We start from the raw sequence: 17,023 nt of genomic DNA on the forward strand, positions 1-17,023 counted from the left end.
AGTTAGTTTGTCAATCAAGTAAGCAGTTAATCCGTGAATTGAAGAGATCCATCCAGCACAGTGGGTAACAGCTGGGGTATCCTGATGTCAGACAACAGGGCAGCATCAGTGTAGGTCATATTTGTCAAACATGTCCAGAGAACGGACATGATGGACAATCCTCCATGCTGCGTGACCTGAGGCCCGCCTGCAGAACTATGGCACCCTTCAGAGGTGAGAGTTGGTACTCGATTTGGACGAGCAGAGGGTCGAAGTGTTAATCACATCTGCTCCAGTCAAAATGTTCTCTCACTCTCAGGTTCAAGCTTGTCTTATCGACACGAGCCTTTTTCTATTGCAGCGCAGCTGTGATAACTCCACATATGGGGGCAGTATTAAGATCCTTTACCTAATCAAAAATATAAATACTATACTATAAATACCCAATAAAAAGGAAAGTCACTTAAGTAAAAATATGTAAAATAAGCAAAATTGACTTTAAGTATCAGATGTAAGAGGCATTCGTGTGTAGGTACAATTCTGCCGTTGTAGTTGGTGGAGCTTTTTTAACTAAGTTATATACTGTTGGGTAAGTTCCAAATCTCATCCTTTTTCTTTTTACTACAAACGTGGCGCTACCGGTCTCGACGGATATGATAAAGTGGCTCAAAGTTCAAGACGCAATTTTATGATGAAGTGGTATGTCCCAATTGTACACAAACTGTAGTCCGTACTAAAAGTAAAAAATAAATAGTATGCGATTCGGAACGCAGGGAGTACGTGCTGGCGTGATAGAAGCGGCATACCGCAAGGGATTGTCACGTGCCACTGAAGGGACAATTTGTTTCCAGATCGTTTTACTCTCAGTTCAAATGGTTTTTACTCCGAAATTAGATTTTTCATTGCAAGTGCGAGAAATTTGCTCTCTTTTATGTCTGCATTAATAAACAAAATACACAAAACTAACTTCATTCTTCCGTGGCAAAATGTCTTTCCTATGTGTTGCTCCGTCTATGTCTTCCTCAACTAGGTTCAGCTCTGTGCAGCCAGTGTTGTTTTCCAACCTGTATGAGGTCATGCCACATTAGCAGGGTCGCAGGGCTCTTTGGTGGCCACAGTTCAACGTGTATGCGTGTTGACGTGTGCTGCTCTGAATAAGTGTGAAGGGGGAACAACTATAAACGCGCTTCCCTGACGTCTCTGGTGTGTAGTCAAGCATCATCACAGGCCGGGAAGTAATTTCCACCGAGTGTACACTATGAAACCCAGTAAAGAGACTCGTATGTTTTATTCTTATTACATATTAATAATTGCAGAAAAATAATTGTGCGGAAAACTAGTGACAAGGTGATTGGATTTTCAGACGCAGTCCAGTATCACTTTCACGACCATGAACGAAATGAATGTTGATGTCGTTGCTAAGTAGATATTTGGACACTCATTGATGATATGCTGTACTTTTTACATGTTTTATATTTCAAATTGCTTTAATGTTGATTGATTTTCGTAAAATCTTATCGTGACATTTTTTTCTATATTTGTTATATATTTCATGCCTGGCAGCAAACCAAATTTCAAAAGTTGAAAGAAATTTAAAGTTGAGGAAAGTAAAACCTGGACTTCGGTGTAAGAGACTACTGGAGTAGACTTAGTAAATTGCAGTAAATCTATCTGAAATGGGATTTCCAACTAAGCGTGTCATCAATTTGGAGTCCCGGGCATCGATTAGTCTTGAGCGACGGCTCGTGTTCACCCGCTGCTCTGCGATCAAACACGCTTTTTCGTGTCACAAACAAATCAGGTGTTTAGTATCACACCGGTACACAAACCTGTCAGTTCGGAGGTGTGCGACTCAGAACTGATTCACAAAAAAATCAGAACGGGATATTAAAAAAACTGCAGCATGTCACTACTTATTAACCAATGTCTGAGTCTGCTGTCTGTGCTCATTTAACTTTAACAGCTGTGGTTGGTTGCTCATTAAATTGCTCCCCGTGGAAACACACAGACAGAGAACTGGCAGCATAATCAGTTTGGTGCGAGTGTTTCTGTAGAATCGGCGCTGGGTAATTTGTTGTTTCCTTTCTCGGGCACAATGAAAGACTGCAAAACTGGAAAGCGAATGACATCAGAGCACAAAGACTGATTACAGATAATAAGAGTTCCAGCAGCATGAACTGATAGCACCAAGAGAGAGTGAGAGAGAGTGAGAGAGAGTGAGAGAGAGAATGTGTTGCAGTAAGAGGGGTCTATATCGGCAATATGAATCGGCAGTGAAGCATTCTGGGGCTTCGTGTTACAGGCCTTATACGGGCCAGGGCCCCTATGCATCTGCTCGTCTCAGCTATTCTTAGGCTGTCTGTCCCTCACCCTCAGCAACCCTGCAGGCAAGAAACTCTTCTCCACCTTAATATTAACTTTAATGTTGACTTTTTGAGACTTTGCACTTTCACAGACTTGAGGTTTGTTGAGTTTTTGATTTCAGGGTAAGAGTCTGAAGAGTCAATTTATTGTTTTTCTGCACTGGCTCAGCTTGGCTCTCCACCGTGTGTACAAATGCATGCCTGTGTGCCTGTGTGCGTGTGTGTGTGTGTGTGTGTGTGTGTGTGTGTGTGTGTGTGTGTGTGTGTTTCCATTTGTGTGTCTCAGAGGTTCCACAGCACCTGACCCACCCACCCACCAGCACCACCCCAGGGTGTTTGTCCCGAGAGCTGTTAGCAGACAAAGAGAGACGGCTGTGAAGCCAGGGCTGACCGAAGAGAAGCGACCACCGAGGCACCGGCTGGGACTAAAGGATAGCAGAGGGAGGACGGAGAACAAGGACACACCGAACCGGAGGAGAAGCCGCACAGCCAGCAGGAGTTGTTAGCAGGAGGAGTGTTGACATTTAGCCGAAGATGAGTTCGTACACAGTGACTCTGAAGGGCCCCGCTCCATGGGGCTTCAGACTACAGGGAGGAAAGGACTTCAATATGCCCCTCACCATCTCCAGGGTAAGGACAGAGTCACCCTCACAGGATTTGTTGTGACAAAGCAACTTACAAATAAAGAGAAAGTAACAAGCGGTGTGACATTGATAAAATAGCTCACGATCGACGGCAAACTGATAATCTGCTGTGACGAAACAATGCATTCAAACTGAAACTAAAAGATCTTCAGCTGAGACCAAGGTGCACTGATTGACTTATTTACTGAAAAATAATTTTTAAAAAAACACAGAGCACAGTAATGTAAACACAGAGCTCATTGTGCCTCTAACTTCACAAAGCTTCTGTTTTATCATCTATTTCTTCTTCAATATTTGACGAATCAGCATTTTGGTGATTTGCAGTTGAAAACTTTTGAAGGTGTCGCAGTAAAAAACTAATTACACACAAAAGTTAAAGTTTTTTTCAAATCTACTTCCAGTTAATTACATTTAGTGTCCGTTTTAAATGAATGTCGGTGCAAAACTTGTATTATAGGACCTCCTGCATTGTAAGATACAGTCCTTTAAAATAATTAAGTGTAACCAGGAAAGTTTCTATTTGCAAACCACATTTGGCCAAAGTTTGATCCTTTTCACCTGGTTTAACAATATCAGACATCAAGCTTCTGTCTGTGCATGTGCATACTGTAGTAAAGCGTGTGATACGGGTGCGCGCAGGTGTGATTTGTGTACGTGTGAGCGGTGGCTGAGCAGCGGTTATGTAATGTTGCTGTCCGTGATGATGACCGGGAGGCTCCGATGTTATCTCCACAGAGATTTCCAGAATAGAGCGCCAGTGGAAAAGACAGGAATAGCTTTACAGGAGTCGAGGTGCGGCTGCGTGAAGTGAACCTACAACATGAAAAAGTTGGACTCGTTCCCACGGCTGCAAATGACAGATGAAGATTTACTAGAAACAAACTTATAAAGAGCATTAAATATTCTCAACCGAGATTTTAAAGAATGCCTAAAAAGTGTTCAAATGAAATCAGTGTTCAGCCGAGAGATGAGGTGTCTCTCTCCCTCTCTGGCAGGACTGTTGGTGTATTTACAGCATTTCCTTTAAATAGCATCGGAGGAGAGCTGGATGGATGGAGAGGGGTGGGAACGGGACGGGAAAGTGGCGAGGGAGCGCGGGGAACCTCGTGGCAGCTTGTGTTACCTTTAGTAAGCTTTATTCCTCGCTTCTCGTCAGTTTTTGGTTTCAGCTTTTGGAGGCGCTCCTGTGGAGCAACAGATGGATGGGGGGTTGATTCAGGAAATGAGAGAAGAGGACTGAGGCAGAGGCCATGATGTGTGGATATTAACTCTGCTGTCTCAGCTCCTCATTGTTCAGCCCTGAATGATGGTCAGCTGGTGATCAGGCGGTGTCACTTTGATTCACAGCTCCAGACACCTGTTAGGTTATTGTCTTCTGATCCCGGTCTTACGGCAACAAAGGGGGGAGGAGGGGCTTTTATTTGTCTCGGGTAGAACATAGTATCATTGGATTTGTGTTCATCCTGTGGCGGTGACGGGTCCTGACAGGTTAACATAAAAGTCTGCAGCTTGACATGACATCTCGGGGTGACATTACAGTTTGACGTAACACTGCCGCGGTTTGGATTTCAGCCTTCTTTTGCCAAGAATTAAGAAAGGAAAGAGGAAGGAGGACAGTAGATTCCTTTCATCCGGTAAGGCAAGCTAAAGCACTGAACATCAAATAAGTGACATGACAAACTCTTTTTGTTTTATTTGAAATCATTACTGCCATCGTCACAGTTAAATAATATATATATATAATTTGTCTGAAATAGAATACCAACCCTAATCCTGACCCTCTTGCTATGTGTCATCCATGGCCTTTCAGTCTATTTACATGCTCTCTAGAGGCCGAGATATTTCTAAATGAATGAACAGCTCTCTGATTGGCTACCGACCTGAGCTCGTGCACCCGGAAAAAAAAAGAGGTGAAAAAAACGTGTCTAATTGATTGATCTAACGCATTTACACATACTGTAAGAGCCTTCATTCATTTTCAACATTCACAACCAATTTTCAAGGACTCATTCTTCACCCCCCCCCCATCTCCTGTTTGTCTTCTTGTTATATCGGCAGTCTTTGATACATATGAAAACGTGCATGACAGATTGCTCAGGCAGTTTTATGCGTCTATATACAATGTGTGCTTGATTACACTGGGGCAGCCATTCAGAAATTATTTTTCTCCACCTGCTATCACCTTGCTTTACTGCCTTCCGTAGCTCTACTTTACACACACGCGTAATGACTGGAATTTAAATATCAAAGGACATAAAGCTGCAAAAAAGTAGACACAAAGGGAGGAAGGTTGAGAGAAGGAACAAGCACACGAGACGATGACCAGAACAGAGAAAGTGTGACGCAGTTTAGGTAAAACGTGGATTGTAGAGAAAAGGACAAACATTTATGTAAATAGAAATAAGATCAATCAGGGAAGTCTTGCATGAACGTCAGTAGCAGGTGTGTGTGTGTGTGTGTGTGTGTGTGTGTGTGTGTGTGTGTGTGTGTGTGTGTGTGTGTGTGTGTGTGTGTGTGTGAGTTTGAGTTTGAGGGATGGAGGGGGGGCTCAGTGGGGTCAATCACAGTGAAGCCACAGGCATCAACAGCGTTGCTTATTTTTAACTCTTTAACGAGTTGACTGTAAGTCTAGAACCAATACTGTATGCCCCGGGCCTCCCAGCTCACTTAAGCTTCCTCTCTGTGTGGTTTATCAGCTAAAGTCTGGCTTTGTAGCAGAGCCGCAAAGCAGGGGATTAAAGTGAAGGTCAATATATGAAGGGTAATTGAAAATGGTGATTAAAAAACTGTACAGCAATAGTTCATATTGTCTCAAGAACAAAAGCATTTTGCGGCAGTACGTTCAGTTTTTCAGAGTCCGCCTCCCTCAAATACTGGATCCCTGTCTTGTTAGCCGGCTCCATCCATTAGAACAGCAAACTTTCTTAACATCAGAAATAGGACTATTCTGTTCTCCACACTTTGTGTCTCTGAAATCCCGCTACTTTTCTACTCGTTTATTTCAGTGTCAGACTGCCCCAGTTGCTGCTGCGGAGACTCGGTAGTCAAAACGGGACTCTGCTCTGTCGATTAACATAACGCACACGTTTTATCACGACTTCATCTGCAGAGCTGAAGGATTTGTATTTTTTGCTTCATCAGCTTTTCTCTTCTCCAACCTTTAAGGCTTATTTACTGAGCTGCTACACAGACAGCATAAATAACTGTGGGTAGTTAGGCGCTACAGTGGAAGTCACACGTAAGCGGAGCTGTAACGGTGTTTTGAGCTGGAGTTGAAGACAAAACTGAACAGTCCTGCGACCAAATTATTTAAATCCTAATTTACATTTTGTATTTTTCCTGATTCGCATAAAAGCTTTTAGCTTGTAATTTCACACCCGCCCACAGATGTAAACCTAGCATGCAGAAATTTGTACAATATGTAACCGCATTTGTTTTCAGTTTCCTGAGGAACCTGTGTCGGCGGTCCGAGTTTGATCCGCTCTGTTGTCCCCCTTCATAGATAACCCCCGGCAGCAAGGCAGCGGGCGGCAGCCTGGCCCAGGGCGACATCATCTCAGTCATCGATGGGGTCACCACCGACGGGATGACACACCTGGAGGCCCAGAACAAGATCAAGTCTGCCAACAACAATCTGTCGCTCTCAATGCTGAAGTAAACAGCCGCGCACTTATACACACCTATATGCAAACACTTACCCCCAACTAATGTTGTCTGACTTCTGGATTGTCTTCACTTAAAAAAGTTCATTCTCAGCGGACCGGAGCTTCATTTAAGTTTCCAATTCAGACTAAGTAACATACTGGTCCAGGATTACCTCCTAAACTGGTGATGTTACAAAACCCCTCTCGAACGTACGCACCTGAGCACGTGAGGACAGTTCATTTTAAAGATATATTTTGTTGTATAATTTACAGATCAAGACGTCCTGCTCCAGTTCCCACAGCAACTCCAAGAATGGACTCACCCATGCCAGTCATCGCTCACCAGAAGGTATAAACACACCCAGTCTCATCGCGTAAACCAACAGACACACACACGCAAAAATACCAAATTCTACATATTTGTATATACGTCTGTCATATGTGTTTTGTATTCTTGTCCTGTACATGTTTGTAAGAATATCACAACTATTCCATAACGGTGCCATCAGGCAGAGTCCTGCTGCCCTCTAGTGTATAATATTCACAGTGCAACTGCAGGGAGGTCAGAGGTCAGCAAACACCAACCAAGTGTCAGGAAAATAAAGACAAAACCCGCTGCTCTCAATATATCTATCTTGACATTCTTCCATTTTTTAAGGAGTTACAAGAGGAACATTTTGCAGGAGAAAGTCAAACGGAGGAGCCGGGGTCTAGAGGAATCCTCCAGGATCAAACACCCTGCAAAAGAAATCTCTTCCCAGCGGCGGGATCTCCGCTAAGCCAACGTGGGCAGTACAATTCCCCGATCGGCCTTTACTCCCCTGAAACTCTGAGAGAAATGATGAAAATGCAGGGCAAGTTAGGCGAGGGATCAGCAGCCGCCGGGAGACTTTCATCACTGGGGTAGGTTAGCACACTTATCTCCAGTGAAGCAACACTGAGGGAAGAAGATTTAACTCCTTCCATCCCCAAACCAGCACCACCCTCCAAGCTCGTGCACTATAATCTCACAGAAATCTTGCTTTTCACTCCAGAGGAATGAAGTCACACTCCCCCTCGTTTAACCCCGCATTAACAGGACCACGATGAGAAAATGATCTCAGAACTTTCCATTGCCGTCCCAGTATTCAATCCTCTCACACGTGGCACTATTTCGGGAGCGTACACACAAACATACCTGGACTGCATCCAGGTAACAGAATAGCACGAGATCATACGGGGTGGTATGGGGATGTTTATTACAGGCAGATCTGAGAAACCTCACTAAAGGTCGAGAGGCGCTCAATTCAAATGTTACAGATGCCGTTCAGAAAAGTCTTTTAAAGTTAAAAAGAAAAGTAGTTAAAAGAAGATATGAATGAGTTTCTTGCGAATGGGACAAACTCTTTAGTCTGAAATAACACATTTTCTTATTTTTAAATAAAGTAGAGTAGATGTCTGTAGAACTGTTTTGTTTTGTCCGACCTATCATAGAAGACTGCAAAAAAATACATATAATCAAAAAATGGAAACCAGTCTTTTATTTATTTTTTTACCATTTTGTCTAAAACATTATTCAAACCATTATCAATTGATTATTACAAAAGCTGCAAAATAGCCTTTCTGTGGATCACTTCGACTGCATCATAGAGTCATAACTGAATTATTTAAAGATTCCCTTTCCCTTGCTACAAATTCTGGATTACAAAATGAGGGAAAACCAAGTAATTTTTGGGGGGTTTGTTTGTTGGTTTTGTTTTGTTTATGAACAAATCCCCAAAAAAGACCAAATCAACAATGAATTAGTAAGGTCACAATTACACGTTTTGTTTTTTTTGTTTTTTTTAAAGCTCTATTTCGTAAAAACAGCTAGGCACTTTATATATTTGAATATTTTATAATTATTTATTTTGGTGCTCTACTGAGTATTTTTGCCTGGAGGAACATGTTGGATTGACACGACATAAACTACAATGCCCATATATTCCTAGCAATGAGGAAAAATGTCCCTGTATGAATAAACTATATCAGGCTTTGCTTACACAGACAATATTTTCTGCTGTCAACACATTGTCGGTTTTGGACTTGATATGGGATTTATTGACAACAAGAATAATGTGGAACATCACCAGACTTTATCTGAAACAGATACCACATATGTGTGCCAAATAGATTTATGTTGGCTTCGTCTAATGGCAGCTTTCTCCTGCCCGAGCTGTTTGTCACAAAAGCTTATATAGAGTTCATTTTGAGTAAAGTTGCGGTCGCCATTGAGGGGACTCTCCTTAGAGGGGTGGCATGAGTATGCGCGAGGACTCAGTCATGGAATACTTGCGGAGGTTAATTAAGGGTGTAATGTGCTTGGCCTCTGACATATCACATCCAGGTATCAGTCTCCCCTAATGCGTTTCCCCTCTGGAGCCGAGCTACTTTACAGTAACGGCCAACGGTAAGTCAGGTGTCAGGAAATGTGCTCCGGGCAGAGCACAGGACGATGACGGCTGTGTCAGGCCAGGAGCCCCACCTCACTGAGTACATGGGCGCACACACACACACGGACACACACACACACACATGGACACACGCACGGACACACACATGGACAGATGGACGGACGGACGGATGGATGGACACACACACACACACACACACACACACACACACACACACACACACACACACGCACACACAGGAGAGAGCAGCTGTTGTACACGGTTTTGGAACGTTCCGCTCTGGTTACACACCGTCATCCCGAATCCCCCAAATACCATACCTGGGATAAGACGAACCCCCCCTCCTCCCCCATCCATCTACAGGGAGATGTCCCACATGGTAACCTACTGTACCCTGAACACATCATGTACTATACAGATGAACACCCTGGCTGAGTTATGTGTTCTTACCAGTTCTACGGTCTTTAAAACAGATGACAAAATGGCAGAATACCTAAGATGCGGCATATTTTTATGCCTCTGCACAGGCGTTAAACAAACCTGAATGTAAACTGCTTGGCGGAGGCGTCAATTCTAGTTGGTTCATTTTTAGTAGTAAGGTCAGATTTTCTGGCGGCCTCAGTCAGATATTGTTACTTTCGTTCTACAAGTTTCAACCTGAAAATTAAACCCCCCAAAAAAAATCATTGTACAATAATTATCAGGTACCCTGCCTTCCTCTCACGTCATGAAAAAAAAACTTAGTAGCAGATAAACATCATCCAAATATCAGCAGAAACAGGCCACACTTGAATAAAAAGACAAAGTCTGACACAGCACTTAAAATTATAGACCAAATTAGCCATAACATCAAAATCACTGTCAGGGGAAGCATTAAGTATAATAAAACAGTCCAGCAATAAATCGTCCCTTCACAAGGAATTCTAATGTTCACTTATTATTCAATCTGATTGAAAGAAGTGTTGATTTAATTTAATGGGCGTTGCGGAGACTGTAATTTGTGGTGTGTTATACCGAGGGGTGTTCATAATATTTTATCACCCGAAATCATTTAAACGGGAGGTACAAAAGGTTAGGAACACGTCTCAGTGCCGTTTAACAGCACCATAAATTACCGTCTCCAAAATGATCATTAAAATAAATCAACACCTCTCTCAATCCTATTTAACAACAACTGAACATTATAATCCATATGAAGGGAGGATTTACTGCTGGGCTGTTGTATTGTATTCAATGCCTCAGTGGTTTTAATGTTATGGCTTTGGTTATTAACTATTGTCACGTACTTAGGCTTCCTCACAACCATTTTAAAAGACTTAATAACTCGATGACTGTTCCTTCAAAGTAACATGCGCATTACGGTGCCCCAGAATGCGATCGAAACATAAAAATGTAATCTTCATGTTTGATTTATGTGGGTAAAATGTACTTGAGACATTTACTTTTACTGGAGCAGCTGATTACAGGGGGAAACCCCTAAAAGTCTCATCTTCTATCAAACTGTGACAAAATCTTGGTACAAGTGAATAAAAAGTAAAATCTCTACCATGCATTGCACTGTTAGATGTTGGCGTAAAAGTGAGAGGCTTAAGTGGATCAGGAGGTTTGTGTTGTGTTTGTGTAGCTGTGTATATTTCTGTCCGTTCTGGGCTAAATGTGTCCTCGCCCTGTCCTGTGTCATGTGACTGAAAGGCTCCTGCTCTTGTCAGTCACTCCTGGGGATGCAGGGGGGGAGCAGGGAAATATCGCAGGGGTGACGGACGCCTGCTATTCTGACCTGTACGTGGGATTACAGAAGACCACTGTAGTTGGATAGTTTCCTGCGAACACACACGGGGTGGGGGCGTGGGGGTGTGGTGGTGGGGGGGCTATTGTTAGCACCAAAATACCTCCAGTGATTCACCACATTCTCTCCTTCTCTGTCTGTCTCTTCCTGTCCGTGCGTTTTCAGGTTATCGCAAACACAGCCGCAAAGTCAGTACCGTCCCATTTCTCAGCATCTCCCGTGCATGAAGTAAACCGTAGACAAAGATATTAGTGTTTAGAGATCTTCGTTTTGGAGTGAAGTTGTGTCCAACATGGATTCCTGTGTGTGTGTGTTGTGCCGGTCATTTGTTTCCAGGTTGCGGCTACAATAACTCATAAATCATGTCATTAACAGCATCGTCAGGTCCTAAGAAGTGCAAGGTGAAAAAAAAAAAATACATCTACTTACAGAGTATATTTTCTACATTACATAGGAAATTAATGTACTTTATCCTTCACTACCTTTATCTTAGTGATATTTACTTCATAGATAAAAATGTAACATACTAGGCTACAATATAGCACTGTATACACATTAACACCGGATAAATACTTTTAGTCCTTGTAAAATCGTTTGTAGATTTTAGTGCTGATACTTCTTAACTTAATTATCTAAATATTGAGCTTATATCGTACTGTGAGAACTATCTGTGTTTTCCACCTCTGCCGGTCCTTTTAGCAATATACAGAATATTGCTGTATGTAAAGGCATGACGACAGCATCATGTGTGCTTTATACATCCATGTTTGGTCGTAGCATTATGAACATATTTGGGATGTGTGTATGTGCGTGCTTCAGCGTGTCATTTTAAACAAGGCCTGCTGGTTGTTTTGAATATTAGCATGTTTGATTTAATTATTTTTTTTTGGACTGCTATGTCAGCTTTAATTATTGTTTCCCTCAAGTTAAAGCTTGTATTTTGTCATTAGAGTGTAGTTATTCTGCTCTTAGTCATGGTGGAAAATAACCTTTTTAAGTAAACATGCTGTGTCCCAGTTCCATGTGAAATATTTATTCTGTGAGTATGCATAATGTTCATTTAGAGTACAAGACCTTAGTGATTGACAAAAATCAAACTGAGGTCAATCTAATTGACAATTCCTCCTTTGCACGAGTGGTAGTTGAGTGCACAGATGTTCATGAAAGTGTGTTTTCTGATGGCACCTCTGGAGGGTGCAAACTTCTTTTTTTTTTTAAACTTTTTAAACTTTTTTACACTTGGTGGCTTTAAAGTCATAATTAAACAACAATTAAAACAAGTTTATGCACAGGCTCTAATTAGGGCAATGAGATTTTGAGTTTGTAAAGTGATTTCCAAAAATAATTCCAAACTTTGAAAGTGCAACTCCACCTTTAGAGACTTTGTAACCTCCAGGTTACGCAGAGAAACTAAAAAGAAAAGCGCTTTTTGTGAACATACTGCGAACAGAGAACTGCAGGTAAAAGGTTAGCAAATCGCCTTGATACATCTGATTGAATAAATTTATCTATACTCTACAAGGTCATTAAAAATATTGGAACATTACACTGAAATAAGTACATAATAATTATAGGGCGATGAAATCCAGGGCAAGTATATTAATAATAAAGTAAAAAAGTTGTCACTATGCTTTTATTACTGGTTGTTAAAATGTATATTCAAATTTTTGCAAGAATTAATCTGAGTTAGTCTACATTGAGACATATTTTTAGGGTGAACACTCAACATCCTCTAAAAATGCTTAGAATTAGTTTGTATTACGGGGCTGGGACACAGCTACAGTACAGTGATGTGGATTTACTGCGTGTAGTTAAGGGTCCACACTTTAGGTGACGTCCCTGTGAAACCTAATATTAAGTGGTACAACGGCTCCCCCTGTCGGTCAGCTGTATTATTGCACATTGACCCAGTTTCCTTCCTTCGCTTTGGTGCTTTCTCTGTTGCTTCTTTCCTCCCAAATTCCTCTCCCCGTCTCATGTTTAAACCCTTCACCCCATGCACCTTTTTTTGACCCACTGACCTTTGACCCCCCACTCCCCCGGCTCTGACAGTGTGGAGTACACTCCCAGCTTCAACCCCATTGCTCTGAAAGACTCAGCCCTGTCCACCCACAAGCCCATTGAGGTGAGGGGTCCGGGAGGAAAGGCCACGATCGTTCACGCTCAGTACAACACACCTATCAGCATGTACTCACAGGACGCCATCATGGACGCCATCGCGGGGCAGTCACAGGCCAAGGGACACGAAGGGTGAGGTCACACAACCAAACTAATCCCCTCTCCAGTCTTTTACGCCACCTCTCCACTCACGCACTTGATACTACATCACCCTGATTCAACCTGCCCATGTGTCAAGAAACTAAAGGGTCAGTTTACCCGAATTACAAGAATAAATACTTTCTCACTTATAGTCACAGCGGACCATTTCTTGTTTGGAGATCTCAACCTCTGACATTTCTGCCTCAAAAAACTGAGTTTAAAATCTCTTACTTTCATTGAAAACAAAGAACTCAAGCCACAGAGTTTGGAACCTGATAATATACATGGTTAAATCAGTTCACTTGAACTAAATTCTCAAACTATGGTCTCGTGTTTAATCCCAGCTAAACTGGCTAATTTGCACATGCTTTCCTTAATCGCAGCATCAGCTTCACAGGCAGATGGCTGATATAGTATAAACAAAACATTAATCTAAATCAACCAAAAAAGTGTATCTCTCAGCATTGTTAAATTACCCAGGAGACTGCTGTGTTTCTGTGAAGAGGAATCTTGCCAACTGACATCGAATAGTTTGAAAGTAAAACCAAAACTATCTGCGTGACTAGATCCCACTGCAAGAAGTGAGAAAATGTGTTTTTGTAATTTAGGTGAACAGTCCTTTTAAGATACTTTGTCCAACCAAAATGGAGCTTCTGAGCGTATGTTAAAGGCTCCGCTGCTACAAATAGGATGTGTATAGCAGTGTACGCCCGGGCTTTTCCTCGTTGTCTGTGTCTCGTACTCCTCCGTGCCTTTCACCCACTTTCCTCTGCTCATTCCATCAAACCAACCAACCAACCACACCTGTGCTGCCCTCCACCCATCCCTCCCCATCTTTCCTCCCTGGTTGTGACCTCAGTGAGGATGCGGGCTCCCCCTTGGGGTAAGTACAGCAGCACTGCTTTTCCATCCTGCCTCTCCTCTTACGCGTGTCTCCTTTGTCTCATGACTTTGTGACCGCTTGTGCATCGCTCCATATGTCTCATAAACTAACATCCCATTGAAAATGTTCCACAGCATCCACTGGTTTACATTATGTTTGTTTCCATTTGTGTTTCTGTGTCAAACCAAAGTGTTTGATGGACAAACTCACTAACCGTGACGGTATCATGGACTTGATTATGTGTGTGGAAGTACTTACAGGTACTTCGGCCAAAGTGTGAGAGTGCAATTTGTGTTGATTTTTTTTAAATTCACAGATTTATTTTTTTTTTAAATTAAAATGTCTTTTCTGAAAGAACAGCCAATCGCATCACAGATTTGAGAGCCTCGTGGGATTTCTTGTGATGGGATTTCATGGCATGGAAATGTTCTGAGTATCCATTCGCGGGTTTTCAAACAACTACTGGCTGATTGGTACCGACTCACTTTCTAACACTCATTTAAGAACACTGGCACCATCCGCTCACACTGCTCTGTGAAATCACTCCAGTATTTATTGTACGGTTCACCATCAACAACTTCAGAGTAAAACTATAGGACAACAGAAAGACATTGAATATGAAGGAATACCACATACTGTTCTCTACGTAAAGGAACAAAAGTGTAATAATTGACCATGATAACGGCCCATAATTAAATAAAAATCAATACCAACAAGGCTAATAACGGAGATGCTATTTTAATGGCATTTAATTTCCATTGCTGTGTGTCTCAACAACTGCGACAACTCTCAGCTGACATTAAGAGACTAGTTGCAGATGTAAAAATGTCTCATTTATGCCCCCTTGTGGTAAAATAAAAGAAATACTGTCAGACAGCAAACAGCCAATAAACTGCACCAGTTTTCATGAAAGGGAAATCATGAAAATTCCAAATGACGGCTGAAATGCAATGAAAGTATATACTGTATACAAGTTTGAGGCAATTTTGCCTCTTTTCCGACAGCAAAAGTACATTTGTATTTGAAAAAAAAACAAAAAAAAACTTTGAGACTTCTACATATCAACTTTTCAATTCCAGTAATTTGAGGAAGAATTTATGCACAACACCAAAAATACACAAACACACTCAGAAAAAAGATGGCCGTAATAGAACCCCTATGGTTGTAGCTGGTGGTGCATGATGGGCATTTAACACATGGTGAGTTTATTTCATTTTGGGCCTTTACATAGAGTAAATACTACACACTCAGAGGTCTAACTGTACTTTCTGCTTTGCAGTGGAGCTCTGCCCATCAAGGACCCTGTGGTAGACTGTGCGTCTCCGGTGTACCAGGCAGTGATCAGGCCAGGAGAGAATCACCAGGACATGTCTGAATGGGCTCGCCGTGCTGCCAACCTGCAGTCTAAGAGCTTCAGGATGCTGGCCCACATCACTGGCACCGAATACAGTCAGTACACCGATTCCTCCTTTCTTTTGTTTTTCTTTCCTACCCTTTACCTACTTAATACTGCTCACTGCTAATCCTCACTTCTTGTTCAGTTACTCAGTAATCATCTCACTGATGAACTTTTACTATATCCACTTTTCCATTTCTGTCCCTTCAGTGCAAGACCCAGATGAGGAAGCCCTGGCGAAGTCGAGGTAAGACGGGTCTTTTAACCCATTGTGATCTGAGGTGCCCTCTAAAAAATTTTTTTTAAAAACCTCTAAAACTTGAGGCAGTGCTTGAAAACATTTAATGTGAAAAAACAAAATACCGGGCTGCCAGTTGAGACCCCGGGAAGGTCCTCGTTGTCACTGAGAAATGATCCAGCACACGAAGCCCTCAAATAACCACAACGTGTCATTTTTGTTTGGATAAAACAAATGAGACATGAGGAGCTTTGGTAGTTCAGACAGGCTGTTATACACAGAGCCCAGTTTCCAGTCTTTATGCCAAAATAAACTAACCAACTGCTGGCGGTAGCTTCCTACTTAATGAAACAGACTTAAGAATGGGATCCTTCTAACTCAAATTAAAGTAATTCCTTTAAAACTGTGTTTAAAAAAAAAAAAAAAAAATGACGTACATACCTGATATAATGGTTTGTTTTGTCTTACTCACCATCAGAGAGAAGTTTGAGTCGGAGGTCAAAGGGCCCCGCTTCGCCAAGCTGAAGAACTGGCACCACGGACTGTCTGCACAGATCCTAAACATCCAGGAATAAAAAGGAGAAGGAGATAATCAGAAAGAGAGAGAGAGAGAGAGAGCGAGAGAGAGAGAAAGAGAGAGAGAGAGAGAGAGAGAAGAGGACTACATGTAAACAATAAAATGGACAAAATCACAGGAGTTAACAGAAGGAGGGAGAATTAAGGAGCAGGAGGAGAAGGGAACTCCTCAGGAATGTGAGATATTGTTGTAGCCTACATTAGTAGTATGCGAGATACTTAATGTTAGTGTGAGAATGCTACGTGTTCATAAGCTCACTTGTCAAATGTATCTTGTCTGCTGCTGAGACCTGATCTCACCTTTGGGCTTTTCTTTTCTTTCTTTGTTTCCTGTTTGTTTGGGTTCTGTCTCTCTTAAGTGAAAGGCAAATTGTACAAAAATTAAGTGTTCAAGTGAAAATGCAGGAATGTTTCTTTTACGCCCAAGTACATAAACGGCGGTCACAAACGTATGAATTTTAACACTATGAGCATGTTTATGAGGCGGCACATGAAGAGAAACACACACACACACATAGAGATTTATCTACATGCACAAATACAGTATGTAAAAATGCACTCAGAAATGGACTGATATCAATGTGAATAAATGTTTTCTTAAAACTATACGGCTGAGCGTGCTGCTGTAAACACATGGATTAAATGAAATGAAAACTGAAGGCCTGGTGTAGAAACATTCCTCAATTCTTTTCATTTCTGTTTTGTGTGTTTTGACTACAAAGCAGGACTTTACTCAGAAGGTGCATCTAACAGCTTCAGACAGAGTAATATGATTGTTTATCCGCTTGTGGCAACATGTGATGACAGAGTCGACAAAGCCTCA

At 41.9% G+C, this 17,023-nt stretch overlaps 1 protein-coding gene across 4 annotated transcripts; it reads left to right on the top strand.

The window, feature by feature from the left end:
* Window positions 1–2,331: 2,331 nt before the first annotated feature.
* ldb3b (LIM domain binding 3b) lies at window positions 2,332–16,806 on the top strand. 4 transcript variants are annotated; one of them, XM_069160310.1, is made up of 10 exons: window positions 2,332–2,366; window positions 2,629–2,972; window positions 6,489–6,640; window positions 6,904–6,979; window positions 11,014–11,036; window positions 12,901–13,098; window positions 13,967–13,990; window positions 15,270–15,439; window positions 15,597–15,633; window positions 16,103–16,806. In XM_069160310.1, exons 2-10 carry the CDS (start codon window positions 2,877–2,879, stop codon window positions 16,197–16,199), a joined length of 873 nt encoding a protein of 290 aa, XP_069016411.1. In that variant the 5' UTR covers window positions 2,332–2,366; window positions 2,629–2,876; the 3' UTR covers window positions 16,200–16,806. The 4 variants fall into 4 exon arrangements, with proteins under 4 accessions (XP_069016411.1, XP_069016410.1, XP_069016409.1 ...); XM_069160309.1 differs by having other exon boundaries at window positions 2,349–2,441; XM_069160308.1 differs by having other exon boundaries at window positions 2,358–2,465.
* The last annotated feature ends 217 nt before the right edge of the window (window positions 16,807–17,023 follow it).

Source organism: Embiotoca jacksoni, unplaced genomic scaffold, assembly GCF_022577435.1.
Source record: "Embiotoca jacksoni isolate LCO1_2020_lvr unplaced genomic scaffold, fEmbJac1.0.p SCAF_26, whole genome shotgun sequence".
Classification (NCBI taxonomy): domain Eukaryota; kingdom Metazoa; phylum Chordata; class Actinopteri; family Embiotocidae; genus Embiotoca; species Embiotoca jacksoni.

Bases quoted from the DNA above. Each gene is read 5' to 3' on its own strand.
- ldb3b (XM_069160310.1), top strand. From the start codon at position 2,877: ATGAGTTCGTACACAGTGACTCTGAAGGGCCCCGCTCCATGGGGCTTC. The intron at 2,973-6,488 runs GTAAGGACAGAG...CCCCCTTCATAG, and splicing joins TGCCCCTCACCATCTCCAGG to ATAACCCCCGGCAGCAAGGC. The intron at 15,440-15,596 runs GTCAGTACACCG...CTGTCCCTTCAG, and splicing joins CATCACTGGCACCGAATACA to TGCAAGACCCAGATGAGGAA.